This window comes from Podarcis gaigeae, assembly GCF_964106915.1.
Source record: "Podarcis gaigeae genome assembly, chromosome: 16".
Lineage (NCBI taxonomy): Eukaryota > Metazoa > Chordata > Lepidosauria > Squamata > Lacertidae > Podarcis > Podarcis gaigeae.
The window spans coordinates 19687503-19704100 of NC_139693.1; the positions used below are offsets into that span (position 1 = coordinate 19687503).

General features: G+C 46.5%; 1 protein-coding gene across 2 annotated transcripts in view; it reads left to right on the forward strand.

Annotated features, from left to right (window-relative positions):
- KSR2 (kinase suppressor of ras 2) overlaps positions 1–12290 on the forward strand; it is a gene marked incomplete at its 3' end in the record, with an annotated part of 199297 nt that extends 187007 nt beyond the window's left edge. Inside the window, exons 15-18 of one of the 2 annotated variants that reach the window (XM_083717113.1) lie at positions 2652–2783; positions 7250–7379; positions 8404–8537; positions 11108–12290. In XM_083717113.1, the coding sequence (XP_083573239.1) occupies positions 2652–2783; positions 7250–7379; positions 8404–8537; positions 11108–11114 (403 nt within the window). Of the gene's footprint in view, positions 1–2651; positions 2784–7249; positions 7380–8403; positions 8542–11107 lie in introns of those variants that run through there. The other variant, XM_083717114.1, reaches the window with a different exon arrangement.
- Positions 12291–16598: the final 4308 nt, after the last annotated feature.

Below are 16598 nucleotides of genomic sequence, written 5' to 3' on the forward strand. Positions count from 1 at the left end.
ACCAGAGCAAGCCAGGCACTCCTGTCTTCCACTGCCTCCCGCAGTTTGGTCAAACTCATGCTGGTAGCTTCGAGAACACTGTCCAACCATCTCGTCCTCTGTCATCCCCTTCTCCTTGTGCCCTCCATCTTTCCCAACATCTTTTCCAGGGAGTCTTCTCTTCTCATGAGGTGGCCAAAGTATTGGAGCCTCAGCTTCAGGATCTGTCCTTCCAGTGAGCACTCAGGGCTGATTTCCTTAAGAATGGATAGGTTTGATCTTCTTGCAGTCCATGGGACTCTCAAGAGTCTCCTCCAGCACCATAATTCAAAAGCATCAATTCTTCGGTGATCAGCCTTCTTTATGGTCCAGCTCTCACAAGGGTGTAAAACCTGAGACCTGACAGCTCCAAGGAGGAGGAAGCTGTGGATGGTGCAGTTTTGACTGCAGTAGGATCTCTAGTCAGGGAATGGGAATATGAAGATCATTGGTGGCTGCTGCTGTCCACTGTGACAGGGAGGGTGTAAGGCAGGAGGCCAGCAGTAGGTGGAGCCAGAGACAATGGCAGGTGGAGCCAGTTCCAGTTTTGTCCCTTGCTTCCTCACTGGTGAGATCTATAAACATGACACTAAGACTATGGAGGAGGAAGCTGACAGACAGTGGCACCCGCTGGGCTGGTTATAAGAAGATAGGCAAGGCGGCAGGGGCTTGCTGAGGGTATACTGCAGTTGGTGGGGCACTGCCCCATCTGCCCTAATGGACCAATGTCCTCTGCATAGCAGGTCCGCTTGGCAACAAGGCAATGAAACCACGATGTGATACTGAGCACGGAGTATAATATGGCTGCAACAGTGAGGGGGGAAAGTTGGCACCCTCTTACCTTACACGTTCCGGCACCATCGTTTTTCTTTGTGTCCCGCCGCCCGCCCAATTTCTTAAAATGTATCCCGTCTCTTTTTAAATTAATCCCTAAGCCTCGGAGGTCTTGAACAAATCCAATTACAGAAGCACATTCTCATTGGCTCTTTCAGTTTTTTAAACCAGAAAGTGAGCAGGGTGACCCCAAATATATATATATATTTTCTTCTGTGCTTTGTTGCACCAGTCTGGAACATTGTGTATTAGAGAAGAAGGCAGCTTACTGTTTCTTAAAGGTTTTATTTGGCTTTAAAGCAACGCTTACAAGATTAGCGTTATCTTTTTCTGAGAGACCTGCAGATGCATTCTTCATAATCCTAGGAAAGTTACTTATCTAGTCATTCATTTGCAGTATTTCTCAGTATTTTTAATACTGAAGTTAATACTAATTTAATGCTAATTTAATACTAATTTAATACTAATTTCAGTATTTTTCAGTAGTGATACTTTTATTTAGTTACTTTAATGATATTAATTTTTAATAAATAAATAAATAAATTTAAATACTTAATTTAAATCAGGCTTCCTCAACCTTGGCCCTCCAGATGTTTCGAGACTACAATTCCCATCATCCCTGACCACTGATCCCGCTAGCTAGGGATCATGGGAGTTGTAGGCCAAACACATCTGGAGGGCCGAGTTTGAGGAAGCCTGATTTCAATGATAGTTGTGGAGCCCCAGACTTCTCTGTTTAGCCTCTGGAACTTTCTCAGACCACACCCACTATCCTCAGGCCATACCCCTTGTTGGTGCTGCTTCACAGCCTCCAGGAGTGCTTATTACTTAGCCAGAATATGTACTTATTTATTTTATTCCGGCATACATAGGATATAAACAGAAACAAGAACAATGAATGTAACATACCCTCCAACAGGTCTCCAATGAAAATAGGGATGTCCCATTCCGTAATGATTATTTTACTATTTATACCCCACATATTTTACTGGGTTGCCCCAGCCACTCTGGGAGGCTTCCAATATATATATAAAAGTAATAAAACATTAAACATTAAAAAAAATCTCCCTATACAGAATTGCCTTCAGATGGCTTGGGGGTCAGATAACTTTATACCCTCCGACATTTCTCCAATAAAAATAGGGACGTCCTAAGGAAAAGTGGGACATTCTGGGATCAAATTAGAAACCAGGATGGCTTCTCTAAATCAGGGACATCTCTGGAAAATAGGCACACTTGGAGGATCAGACGTAATACTAGTAACAATGCCAGACATGTCAAAAGGGGTAAAGAGGTGCATCTTCAGCATTCACCAAAAACTGTACATTGAAGGTGCCAGACGCACCTTTGGGGAGGGAGTTCCACTGCTTTGGAGCCAACACATAAAAGGCCCTGTTCTGGGCCACAACCCCCTCAGCCTCTGTTGGTAGTGGAACAACCGAGAGAACCCCCTCTGCTGATCTTAGCAGCCAAGAAGGTCTGTGGACAAGGAGGCAGACTTTTGGGTGTGAGAAACTGAGATAAACTGTAATAGACAGATTCACCAACCTGCTACTTGTAACACCCATCCTTACCTGGAAACAAAGAAATATGACAATCTCTGTAGCAATATGCCATTGCATTATGTTATAATCTTAACATAAACTGCTGTGTGAGGTCATTTGGGAAAATGGCATATATACACTGTGAATAATTAAATTCATAAATGGTAAAATGGTAAGATAAATTACGATGTGTGAAAATGCCAAGACCAGCAACAGGCTCCCTGACTGGATGTTTCTCTCTGTCTCTCTCTGTAGGAGAGAAAACAAACTGCGGATCCAGAATGGCTGGTTATGCCATTTAGCTCCGGAGATCATCCACCAGCTCTCACCTGACACAGAAGAAGACAAGCTTCCGTTCTCCAAGCACTCAGATGTCTTTGCCCTCGGGTAGGTGCCTTTGTTGCATGGGGGTGAGTTGGGGTGGCGGCAACAGAATGCAGTGGGTCAGTGTGTTTGTACCAGGCTCATGTGCCCACCAAAGAGATGAGCAAACTTGGGTCCCATCTGCAGGCATGGCTTCCTCCAAAGAAACCTGGGAGCTGTAGTTTGTTAAGGGTGCTTGAGAGTTGTTAGGAGGCCTCTGTTCCCTTCACAGAACTACAATTTTCAGGGTTCCCTGGGGAAAGGGACTGTTTGGTAAATCACTCTGGGAATAATAGGTGGTCACTTAACAGCCCTCAGACCCTTAGCTGACTCTTCTCTTGCTCTTGGTGTGTTCACCAGCCAGTGTGGTGTAGTGGTTAAGAGCAGTGGACTCGTAATCTGGTGAACCAGGTTCGCTTCCCCGCTCCTCCACATGCAGCTGCTGGGTGACCTTGGGCTAGTCACACTTCTCTGAAGTCTCTCAGCCCCACTCACCTCATAGAGTGTTTGTTGTGGGGGAGGAAGGGAAAGGAGAATGTTAGCCACTTTGAGACTCCTTAGGGTAGTGATAAAGCGGGATATCAAATCTTCTTCTTCCTCCACCTTTGCACTGTCCTGAGATGTTTTTGGCTAGCTGGAATGTGTCCTTGATCTCTGATCTAGATCTTGCTTGCGTGCATGGAGGACTAGCCTATGGTATTACACATATGCCTACAAATGGTGAAAATGATGTATGGAAGTGCATTATAACAGGGGAAACTGCTTGCAAACGATTCCTCAAAACTGCATGTGTTTGTTAGGAGAAATTTGCATGAAAATGCTGGTAAATTTTCACGAGGCACTAAAAACAGATAAAAGTGAATCGCAGGTTGCTGAAGAAATGCGGAGAACTGAATTTCGACAGTAGAACAGACTCCGTAGGGAAGTGGAGAACTCTCTTTGTAAGCAGAGGTTGGGTGGCCGTCTTGTCAGGGATGCTTTAATTAAAAATGCCTGCATTGTAGGGGGTTGGACTAGATGAACTTCGGAACCCCTTCCAACCTTACAGTTCTACGATTCTATTATCCCATCCCTGCTGCTAATACACTGGCAACATTAGCATGCATCCCCAGATGTTGGGGAACGACAAGTGGGGGGTGGGATAGTTGAGTCTTGTGCATTGATAGACGCCTCTTGGGTGAATGTCCTGGATAGAAAAAGTTTAGGAGCTACAGTGCAAAACTGTGGGCATTGTGTCTCCCCTAATGTACTTTTCATTTGTGTGATTAATTGCCCTGCTCCGTAGCAGAGGGAGGTGGAGACATCCTTTTTGTAAGCAGTCCCATTGCCCTCTGATGATATCTTTGTTCAGGCACAGAGAAGACTGTAGTTTTTTATTCGATGGATTAATTTCCCCCTACTCCACTGTGATAGACACCTTAAAGAGCGCAGCATTGAAGCGATTAGCTTATACTGAGTTCTTATCTGATAGCGCAGTTTCATCCAAAAAATACAGCAATTAAACCCAGTATATGCTTTCAGTATAACTTTAACCAAAAATACAGCGGGGGAAAGTAATTATAGGATTTTTTTTTAAATCAGACTAAGCTCCTAGCAAACTTTTTCAATTTGAAAGTTTGCATAGAAAAACACCAGGCTTTTTTTAAAAAAAACAAAGTAACAGGCGCTTGGTTCAAAATGGCTGCTATTTTTCAGCGAACTTTGTATGATTCCACAAAGGGCGAACCACAGGGGTTGTCAAGCCATTGGGGGCTTCTGACACAGGTTGCAATCTTAGAAAGCATCTTGAGAACCAGTCGCACGAGGGCTGCTGTGAAGGGGAAGGCATGGCAAGTCACAAAATGGCTGCTGTGGGGACATGGCATATAACAAAATGGCTGCCACATCTAAACGAAAAAGTGACAGAACCACAAAATTCCCCCTCACAAGTCCATACCCCTCCACCCCAATCTGTATCACAGGAATGAGAATACAGTGGTACTTTGGTTCTCAAACTTAATCCGTTCTGGAAGTCTGTTCCAAAACCAAGGCATGCTTTCCCATAGAAAGTAATGCAAAATGGATTAATCCATTCCAGACTTTTAAAAACAAGCCCTAAAACAGCAATTTAACATGAATTTTACTATCTAACAAGAGCACTGATCCATAAAGTGAAAGCAAGAAACAATGTACTGCAGTCACACAATCAATCAATCAATCAATCAATCAATAACTGAACTGGGTCACAAAAACAACAAAAAAGCCACAAAAACAAAAACACAAAATAAATAGCAAAAACAGACAGACTCTCAAATTGGAAGTGTGGCACTCAAATCGGAACTGTAACACTCAAAACGGAGCACATTCAGCTTCTGAAATAAGTTCGCAAATAGGAACACTTACTTCTGGGTTTGCTGTGTTTGGGTTCCAAGTTGTTTGAGTAACCAAGGTACCACTGTACAGATCAAGCAGGATGTTGATACAAATCCATGGAAAATCAGTCATTCAGAAAACAGACAATTTTACCCAACCCATGCTTCAGATGTAGACTGTATATGCTGCAGTACTCTAGCCAAGTAATGCATAAATTATTAGTGAAACTTTTGCATACAAAAATGTGGGTGCTAGAATAAATGTACAGTAAAATGTGGACAAATTTTCACAAGGACTTACAGGAAAAAATAATTCTTGCAAACTGATGAGGGGCAGCAGTGAGAATCTTTTCTGCATCAAGACGGAGAAGGGGGTCAGCAAAATTCCCTCCGTCGGCTAATAATAATAATAATAACAATAGGAGAAGTGATTAAGATTTTCCAACGTTACACCATTGAGTTGGATTTGTGGAGCTGCAATTTTACACATCACTTGGGAAGACAGGCAAAATAATACCAGTGTACTGGAAGAAGCGGACGCGGGTGGCGCTGTGGGTAAAAACCTCAGCGCCTAGGGCTTGCCGATCGAAAGGTCGGCGGTTCGAATCCCCGCGGCGGGGTGCGCTCCCGTTGCTCGGTCCCAGCGCCTGCCGACCTAGCAGTTCGAAAGCACCCTCGGGTGCAAGTAGATAAATAGGGACCGCTTTCTAGCGGGAAGGTAAACAGCGTTTCCGTGTGTGGCTCTGGCTCGCCAGAGCAGCGATGTCACACTGGCCACGTGACCCGGAAGTTTCTTCGGACAGCGCTGGCCCCTGGCCTCTTGAGTGAGATGGGCACACAACCCCAGAGTCTGGCAAGACTGGCCCGTACGGGCAGGGGTACCTTTACCTTTACCTTTACTGGAAAAAGCAAACATCACCAGTGTTGAAGCAATGATTCTTCAACATCAACTTCGTTGGGCTGGTCATGTTGTGCAGATGACTGATTATCGTCTTCCAAAGCAACTACTCTAGTCCTAACTTAAAAATGGAAAGTGTAATGCTGGTGGTCAACAAAAGAGGTTTAAAGGCTGTCTCAAGGCAAATCTCAAAAAATGTAGTATAACACCAGCAATTGGGAAACCCTTGCCTGCGAGCACTCCAATTGGAGAACAGCCTTTACCAAAGGTGTCATGGGCTTTGAAGACACTCGAACTCAGGACACAAGGGAGAAACATGCTAAGAGGAAGGAATGCTTGGCAAATCCACACCATGATCAACTCCCGCCCCGAAACCAATGTCCCCACTGTGGGGGAATCCAGAATTGGATCTGTGGATCCAGAATTGGCCTCCACAGTCACTTACAGACTCATTGTTAAAACCGTGTTTATGGAAGACAATCTTACTCGGCTATGAGTGATCGTCAAAGAAGAAGAAGAAGAAGAAGAAGAAGATGACACTGCCCTTCACCCGCAAATCTCAATGCAGTTCACAACACAAAATTACAACAGAAAAAACACAAAAGACATAATAAAGATAAGAACAAAATAAACCAATAACCCCCCCCCCCCACAACACAATTAAAAGGCCATAGATTTAATTAGCCAATGGCCTAGTTGAAGAGGAACATTTTTGCCTGGCTCCTAAAGTCATAAGCTAAAATTAAAGAATGCTTGGATGGTTAAGTCCAGTCGAATTCGACTTTGGGGTGCGGCGCTCATCTCCACTTTCAGGCCAAGGGAGCCAGCGATTGTCTGCAGACAGCTTTCCAGGTCATGTGGCCAGTATAACTAAACCGTTTTGCAGCGCTGGTGTGCAGTGGCGTAGCGTGGGTTGCCAGCACCTGGGGCAAGGCAAGTAATTTGACCCCCTAACCCGTGGATTTGCACCCCCTAACCCTAACCCCTAGATGTTGCGCCTGGTGCGGCCGGACCCCCCTGCACCCCCCACGCTACACCACTGTTGGTGTGGGGTCATGCTTGGGAGGGTGTGCATGTGCCCTGGGGAGAGTCCCAAGGGGCCATCTTTGGCCCAAGAGACCTGAAGGTCCCCATCCCTTAACAGGGATGATGGTGCAACCTGAGCTCTGGGAGTCTCTGCACATGTCACAGAGAAGTGTAAGGTTTGTGCATTACTAACATGCTGCTTTTTCTCCCAACAGCACCATCTGGTATGAACTGCATGCTCGGGAATGGCCATTCAAGACACAGCCTGCTGAGGCCATAATTTGGCAAGTTGGCCGAGGGATGAAGCCGAATCTCAGCCAGATTGGCATGGGCAAGGAGATCTCAGTAGGTGGCTTGGGGCTCTTTGAAAGGGGGAGGGAAGGCACAGAGACTTGGAAAGATGTTGATGTTTGCTCATCTTGGTGACTCACAGATTGGGGGAAGGGAGAGAAATTCAATTCAGTTCTTGTTTAGAGGCGAATCGATCCATTTTGCACTTTCTGATACAACACGAGGGCAGAAATACGGCCATCTTTCAAGAGTCACACTCACTCGGATTTGGGGATGCCGTGCTCAAACCAGCCAGGCTTTTAAAAAATGCATATTTTAGGGTATAGCATGCATGAAAACAAAGGTATTCACAAAAATAAGAGATCAAGATGAACCCTGTTAAGAAAAACCTGATTGCAAAAATGTTTGCACTACTTAAAACAGCATACAAAATATGTGTTCATTAGGGAGAAACTATCACCAAAATGTTGATAGATTTTTATGATCAAGCTTTAACTTTTGTGCAAGGTGCCCCATGGGAGTCAGATTTTCTGAAAAGGAGATTTAAGGAAACCCCAGGGATTGGTAGCCACTGGGTAGAAGACACCATACTTTACATTTTACATTGTGTTATGAGTTTTGGGGAGGGGGAAAGTCGGGTGTGTGCAGAGACCTTTCTAAAACCTGGATCCAGCAAGTGTTAAAACTAGCTTCCTGATGAGGTGATGGCCTGGGTAATGGGCCATTAGGCGAACAAAGGACGTTGACCCATGTGAGACAGCAAATGGTTGGAGGGACCCCTTCCCTCAACTGGCTGGTAGTTAGAAAAAGGCAAAGGCAAGTGTTGAGAGCTGGAAATAATGTGTGCTAGAAGCAAAGCAGCAAGCTGGGTACTGAGAGAGACAGAACAATGCTTGATTTCTGCTTGAGTCCAAGGCTGCGGCTATGGGAGAAAAAGAGAGAGACCCTTTGGGGTGGTAATGCTGTGAGCCCCTCCATCGTTGGCTCAGTTTGCATATATGTGTCAATAAACCACACGTGGACATGTGCCCATGCGCTCTCCTCCTTTGCACATCCTTTCCTTCCCATTGCCTTGCAGGACATCCTTCTCTTTTGCTGGGCCTTTGAGCAAGAGGAACGGCCGACCTTCACCAAGCTGATGGAGATGCTGGAGAAATTGCCAAAGCGGAACCGTCGCCTTTCTCACCCCGGACACTTCTGGAAGTCAGCAGAGTAAGACCGACATCCTCGGAGCAGAGGAAGCTCCTGGGCTGATCATTTGTCTCTTCAATTTGGCATTGTCTACACTGACCGGCAGGGTCGCGGGTGACGCTGTGGGTTAAACGACAGAGCCTAGGACTTGCCGATCAGAAGGTTGGCGGTTCGAATCCCTGCGACGGGGTGAGCTCCCATTGCTCGGTCCCTGCTCCTGCTAACCTAGCAGTTCGAAAGCATGTCAAAGTGCAAGTAGATAAATAGGTACCACTCCGGCGGGAAGGTAAAGGGCATTTCCATGCGCTGCTTTGGTTCGCCAGAAGCGGCTTAGTCATGCTGGCCACATGACCCGGAAGCTGTACGCCAGCTCCCTCGGCCAGTAAAGCGAGATGAGCACCGCAACCCCAGAGTCGGTCACGACTGGACCTAATGATCAGGGGTTCCTTTATCCTTACCTTTACACTGACCGGCAGCTGCTCTCTAGGATTTCAGGCAGGGAGTCTCTCCCAGCCAGATCTGGCAATGCCGGGGATCAAACTTGGCAGCTTCTGCGTGCAGATCAGATGCTATGCCACTGAGTTACAGGGTTTACATATGCACTATACAGTGGAACCTTGGTTCCTGAACTTAACCCGTTCCAGAAGTCCATTCAACTCCCAAAACCGTTCGAAAACCAAGGCACAGCTTCCGATTGGCTGCAGGAGCTTCCTGCACTCAAGTGGAAGCTGTGTTGGATGTCCAGCTTCTGAAAAACGTTCAAAAACTGGAACACCTACTTCTGAGTTTTTCTGCATCTGGGAGCCAATTTGTTCATCAACTAAGCCGTTCAAGAACCAAGGTTCCACTGTACATTTAAAGCACTAGGAGGTGACATTGCAGGAGGTTGGGCTACCCTTTGGTAGATATTACAGCTGTCTCCTGATGGCTAAAGAACAGAAGGGCTGCAGTGATAAACATATGTGTTTAGGGAGGAAGTTCCTTGACTGGAATGCCTCGACGGACAGAAATACACTCTGCAGGCACTCACTTGCTCTTTCCTTGATAAATCCTCATGCTGCTGAGCTGGGTATTTTGAGCAGGTTGCAAGGCAGTTCCAACTGGGGTCCAGTTAAGCCATCAGCTTGCACAGACATTTATGTCAAGGGCTTATCAAGCAGCCCAGCAATGATAAAATAACTGGCTTTAGGAATTCTAGCCGAGGCCGCCTGGTGCTTGCCTCCAGCGCCACTCACTGCGCTGACAGATCTCCCTCGGGTATAAATTTGGGGCTGTCCCCAACACACACTCACATCCGTTGCTAAGCCAACTGCCTGCTCACAGCTTGAAGTGAGCATTGCAAGATGTTTCTTCTCCTTCCCGGGCTCAGAGCTTGGGGAGGGCTTTCAAGAGGGGAAGAGAGAGAGAGGCCTTTGAGCTGGAACTGTGCCTGTTGCAAAAATTCTTTTCACCCCAGACTTTCTGCTAAGCAAATAACTAAGAGCCAATGTGGTGTAGTGATTGGGGGGTTGGACTTGGGCTTGGGAAACCATGGTTTGAATCTCCACCCCACCCTGCCCTGCCCGTGAAGCTGACAGGGTGACCTTGGGGCAGTCACTGCCTCGTAGCATAACCTATCTCAAAAGTTGTTATAAGGATAAAATCATGGGGGAGGGGACTACGTATACCACCTTAAGCTCCTTGGAGAAAAAATTGGGACAGAAATGAAATTAGATAGATAGGTCAGTAGGTAGAGCTTTTTGGAAGACCGGGCCAATGGTCCACACACTTTTATATATATATTAAAAAATCTCTTTTTTGGTTTATTCATTTCATAAAATTTATATAACATGTGATTATATTTTTTTTTAAATCCCTCAAATAATTGTCATAAATTTTAAAAAAGAAAGTCAGTGAAAACAGATGAAAGCAACTATTTAAAATTTAAAACATTTAAATATAATTAAAATCAATGATAAGCTAAAAACCACATCAAAATACCTGTCTGGATAGGCTTGCCAAAACAAAAAAAAATGTTTTTATCAGACACCAAAAAGAGAACAATGAATCCAGCTGCCTGATGTCAATAGGCAGGGAGTTCCAAAGTGTGATTGGAAGCTCGATAATAATAATAATAATAATAATAATAATAATAATAATAATAATAATAATAATAATAATAATAATTGGAGTTCTTTCCAATTATTAGGACCAGCGGTTTGGGGATTGGCATTATTGAGCAAAAAGACTGGCACCATGGTCAACGAAATAAATACCCCACAAACACACAGTGAGGTTGGTGCATTAAGGCAACGCCCCACCAACCTTAGTTGGCTCCCACCAACCTGCCTTCTGGTTTACCACCAAATCAGGGAGATAGCACTGCTCGTCTGCTTCCTCCTCCTCCTCCTCCTTAGTCTCAGCATTGCCCCTAGTAGAACTCACAAATCTAGCATCAGTTGGCTCAGCCTGCCACTGGCTCTGGCGCCACCTAGTGTTGGGCTCCCTGCTTTCTACCCTACCCAGGATGCAGTGAGATGAGCCTCCAAAGGGATTGCATTGCCTCATTTGCTCCTTCCTGTTTCACCTTCCTTCTCTCTGCTTCCTTCCAGGCTGTGATGGATGGCTAAAAATGACGGTGCCTTTCGTACGCTTTTCTTCCTCTCCTCGACCACCACCACCACCTCCTCCTCCTCCTCTTCTCCTTGTTCTGTGAGAAAGCCGGAGTAGGGAAGCGAAGCTTTGGAGCGCTCCTGAGGACAAGGAGACATGGCCTCGCTCTGGTCTCTGGAAGGGGAAGCGCCTCCTGGCTAGCCAGAGGAGCACCACGCTCTGCCAGGGGGTCAAGAAGGATCCCATGAGCGGGTGAAAATCAGGTTCGATGCCAGATAGCCCCTGCCAGGCAAGTGGCAGAGGGGGATGCCCTCTGCTCGCCCTCAGGGTGCGAAAGACATTGGAGGGCCAGTTGGCGGCAGGTGGTCTTTGAAACCCTCCCCAGCGTTGATTCTTGCTTAAGTGGAGGCAACAAACTTCATCAGACAGTCAAAGATTCTTAGGACCTCGCCAGCACCCTCTGAAACCAATGGAGGAGAGGGATAGAAAGAGTGTGTGTAATATTTTGTTTTTGTTTCGTTTTATCCTGTTTCATTGCACCTAGTGGTGGAAGTGAGGTTTTCAGCTGTTTCCCAACATAGGGGTGTGTGGTGTGTGTGTGGTTTATTTGGGGAAGGAGGCCTTGTCTCTAGAACCTTTCAAGAACTCCTAAAGCCTCAGGCCCCCGGAGATCTAATGTGGCCCTCTGAGCCTCTCTCCTTGGCCCTTTGAACTCTGCCCAGACCACGCCTCCAAGGCCACACCCCTCTCTGCCCCCTGCTGTGCCCCTATTGGTTAATTTTCCCTGGCTGGAATGTGTCCTTGAACGGTGATAACACCTCTCCCTTGCCTGGATGGAAAGTTGGGGGTGCACATGGACTTTTGGTCACACCCACCACTGGTATGTGGCCCTCAGAAGGTTGTGCACAGGGGAATGTGGCCCTCAAGCTGAGAAAGGTTCCGTCCATGCCATCAGTGATGGTATATTTATTATTTCAGCCCTACTTCACGGTCTCTGTTGCTTCATCTCTCTCTCTCGGTTACACATGCCAGATGTCAGGGTGTGAGAACAGGATGCTAGACTAAATTCACCCATGGATTGGCCTGATCCAGCGAGGCCATTATTATGAAGTCTCCTCCAACTGTATGATTCCTTAATTCCCAAATTTGCCAAGAAGCTATTTCACCAGGAATAATTCATTCTCCTTAAGTGCCGGAGAGCTGGCTAGCTTCCTGTTGGCGGGCTGGGAACAACAAACCCTCTTTCTGCTATCTTAGCACCTCGACTCCCCCGAGGAACATGCTGGTCTCCACAGTCGTTTCTTAGCCCTTGTCAGCTGGCAGATATTCAGCATGGTGAGAAGCGAGCAAGGCGATCAGGATGCCCCAACAGAGAGGCAGTGCAGGATCTTCAGGAACAGCAGATTGGTGCAGAGACGTGGCCACTGTCGGTAGCACACCCACATGGCAGCAGGTATGCGTCTCTCTCTCTCTCTCTGTGTCTCAAGCTCTTGTGCAAAAGCAAATCATTCCGCTATAGGTGGCATAGAGAAACTTCTTTGGTTATGCTGATGGTGGTACTTCACTAGCTAGCTAAAGTCATTACCTTAATTAAGGGACTGGCTTGGCAAGCTTGCTGTTATGCATTCCTTCCCTACAGATACAGGACCCCAAGGATTAGAAGAGACTCGGGGCATCATGCAGACTGACACCCCCCCCCAGCAAACTCATAATAGTGTGCATAAACAACGGTCATATCCTATGTGAATTAATCCGCATGTGCCTTGTGTTCAGACCAGGGTTTCCCCAACTTGGGTTTCCAGCTGATTTTGGACTACAACACCCATCATCCCTGACCGATGGTCCCACTACCTAGGGATGATGGGAGTTGTAGTCCCCCAAAACAGCTGGAGACCCAAGTTGGGGAAACCCTGGTTTAGACCCACAGCATGTGGTGGCAGAAACCCTAGAAGCTGACATTGTTGAAAGGTGCGGAGAAGGCTTTCTGTGAAGGCTGGTGAGAAGAAGCCCAGCACAACTGCCTGAAATCGAGAGGGGGCAGGTGGGGAGGGGGAAAGTTCTGCAGCTCGTCGAGGCAAATCTGTAAATAAACCCACGTCTCTATGGAGCCTGCACATAAATCTGAGCTACCGGATGACCCGTGCTCCTCCCTCGGATCTCCTATTAGATGGCATTGTGGTGATTTCCCTTATATTCTGAAGAGGGGGCTATTTTTACACTGGATAAATATCAGTCGATAAAAGCTGGGGTTAAAGAGGGCTGGTGGGGGGGAGGGGCTACATAGCAAAGATCAGGGAAGGGTGTAGAGAGAAAAAATTAAAAGATTTCTTATGATTAATGGAGACTTTCAAAAATAAGAATGCCCGGTGCAAATGATAGACTGGCATCCTATCAATTCATGGAAATTCATGCCGAGTGCTAGACAGCTCCCTCCCCTTCTGCACCATTGTGTAGCAGATGGTCTCCTCTTGAACTCCTGGTTCTACCCACCAGCACATCCAAAATCACCGGTAGTTTTTGCTGCTTCCAACCTCCCCACTGGTTCTGGATCCAGGGAGTGAGAACTGAGAAGAGGCACGAGAACCTAAAGGCAGCCCTGCTGGCTCAGCATCCTGTTCTTACACATTGGCCAACTAACCACCTTTACGAAGCCCGCAGGCAGGACCTGAGCTCAACAGCACTCTCCCTTGCTTTTTGCATTTCCCGGCCGCTAGTATTGCTGCCTTCAACAGTGGATGCAGAATATAGCCCTTGTGGCTAGTAGCCACTGATAGCCTTTTCCTCCTACATGAACTTGTCGAATCCTCTTTTGGTGGCTGTTGGTGCTTCTTGTGGAAGGGGGTTCCATGGGCCTCATTGGGTGACTGTCTGACGATAGCCTAAGCAGAGCTTTCCCGGATCAGGCCATCTAGTCCAGCATCCTTTTAGCATAGTAGCCAAGGCTTTGCACCGGGAGTCCCGAGTTCAACTCCTGACATCTCCCCCTGGAAGAGCATGCAAAGCAGACATTTCTTGTATGTTTAAAGCTGCAAATGAATTTTTGTTTGGTCTTATGCAAGAGGTGTGTGGTCGCCAGGCGCTGGAGTCTAGCGTAGGCAAGCCATTGGAGCTAAAACACGGTGTCAGTGAAGTGAACTCTTTATTCGAGAAACCAAAATGCTGCAGGCCTGGTGATCCCAGTAGGTCTTGCTCCAACAAGGACTGAAGGTCCCCACCTTCCCACCGCTTCCTCAGGCTCCTTCTCTCCAAGGTCTTTCCCAAGTAACCTGCACACAACACCCCTCTGCTATGTCTTCTTAATTTCTCTGCGTGGTTTAAGAGACCAGGGAAGGGGGGAGCTGGTTGCAGCAGGAGGGGGAGACTCCCTGGCTTCTTCAGCAGCCAGCCTCTCTCTCTCCTGACCGTACTCCCGTCCTGCCTCCATTTCTGCCTCTGATTCTGGGCTGCTGTCTGCCACAGCCTCTTCCTGCTCACTAAACCCTGTTGCCCCTTCAGTTTCTGACACCTTCTCCTCCCATCTGCTCCCTCTTCTTCCTCTGACCAATTAGCATTCTCCCACCACCAACCCCACTGGCTCTGAGCCTTCTTCCCCTGGGGGTACCCAGTTGGTGTCTCCCACCACTCTGCAGCCAGCCAGTCCATGACAGCAGTCAATCATTTGTTGTGAAGGGTCCAGAAGTTTCCTTCCAGTTGTTTGTTTTGTTTGTTCATTTGTTACATTCATATCCTACCTTTTTCTCCAAGGAGCTCAAGCTGGTGTGCATGGTTCTCCTTGTTCAATCGTCACAACAACCCTGTGAGTTAGACCGAGAGGCAACCACTGGCCCCCATGGCCACCCAGTGAGCTCCATGGCTGGGTGGGAAGATTTGAACCCTAGTGTCCCAGGTCCTAGTCTGACAGTCTAAATGCCACCTTGAGCTCCTTGGAGGAGAGGGGGCGGGGCTATAAATGTAATAGGTTTTTTGTTTGTTTGTTTAAAGGGAAGTGAGAATACGCTGCAACATTTTACTGCAGCTCCCATTAGCTCAGTCCAGTAGCAGCTCGGGAAGTTCCTGACATTCCGGATCTCAAACTCTATACCAGAGACTGGTGTGCAGATGCTAAGCTGGGAGGGCTTGAGGGTGACCAAGACATTTGAAACCTCTGCAAAACTCCAGGGATCCCATGCACCCTTGTTCTCAATGTCCCATGGTGCACATTGTGTACGTGGGGTGGGTGTGGGTGGGGGGTTACGACGTTATGAAAACACTGAGCATTGGGGAAACTTCGTTGGCCGTTTCGACTCCATTATCTGTAAAATACAGTTTCCACCTTTTGTACATATGAATATAGACTCACAACCTGTATGTATGTATATGGCAACATGCATACGTATTTGCCAAATCTCAGACACTGTACAGGTTCTTTTTCTTCTTCTTCTTCTTAATTAATGGCTGCTTTTTGTTTTCTCCGTGTTGGTTCTGACTTGACAGAGTGAGCTGTGGTACATCATTGCAGGCACAATCAAAAGTGGAAGCTCTCCTGTGCGAACCCCAGTAAAACAGAGCTGAGAACGAGCGATCCTTTGTGGCAGAGCTCTTACGCAGCTCCCATCCATACAGTCACAGAATCATAGTCACTCTGGCCAGTGACCAAAATAAACCCATTCATTCCTTCGCAGAATCGTAGAGTTGGAAAGGGTCCTCCAAAGGTCATCTAGCCCAACCTGCTGCGATGCAGGAATTGAAGCCTTCATTATTATTCAATCGCAGAATCCTTTCCCCGCCCCCTGCCACCCCAAAAGCATTTGCAACAGGATACGAATAGCAGAGCATTCCCCTGAGAATTGTGTCTCCCTCCCCCTTTCATTTAAAGATTTCTTTCTTTCTTTTTTTAAAAGAACATTATAAATAACTGTATATGGAATATAAATATATCTATTTTGTGGTGGTTGTTGCCGAATTCTCGTCACTGGAAAACAAACAAACCAACATTGACTCTAGTGCAAAAGAGGGGGCGGGGGGGGGATCACGTAGAGAAAACAAAAACAAAAAAATCCCCCACCCCAAACTCTGAACCGGGATGAAAATATAAGGCACGAGGGTTCTTCTTTGAGGATTGTAAATTTTGTACAGGACCATTTCTAAAAGTTTTCTACACTCGAAGGAAAAGTATTTATTATTTCTGCCGTCTGACTGGGGTGTGAGTTGCCGTGGACTGTAAAGAATAAAAATAATAAGAAAAATGGGTTGCTCTCTTCTTCTTTTTTCTCTTGTGCTTTTGTGTGGTGTTCGGTGAGGTTAATTCTGTATGACTTACTTATGCCAATAAAGACTTTGAAAATGATGCCATTCCATTCCATTCCTTTCTTTCTTTCTTCGTTCCTCTAACTCCTCACCTTCTGTATTTCTTAAGAATAGTATATTTTTTAAATTCGTTTTCAATGATGCCTAACAGAATATAAGAAGACAGCTTGCTTGCTTGCTTGTTTACAGTATATCCCACCTTTT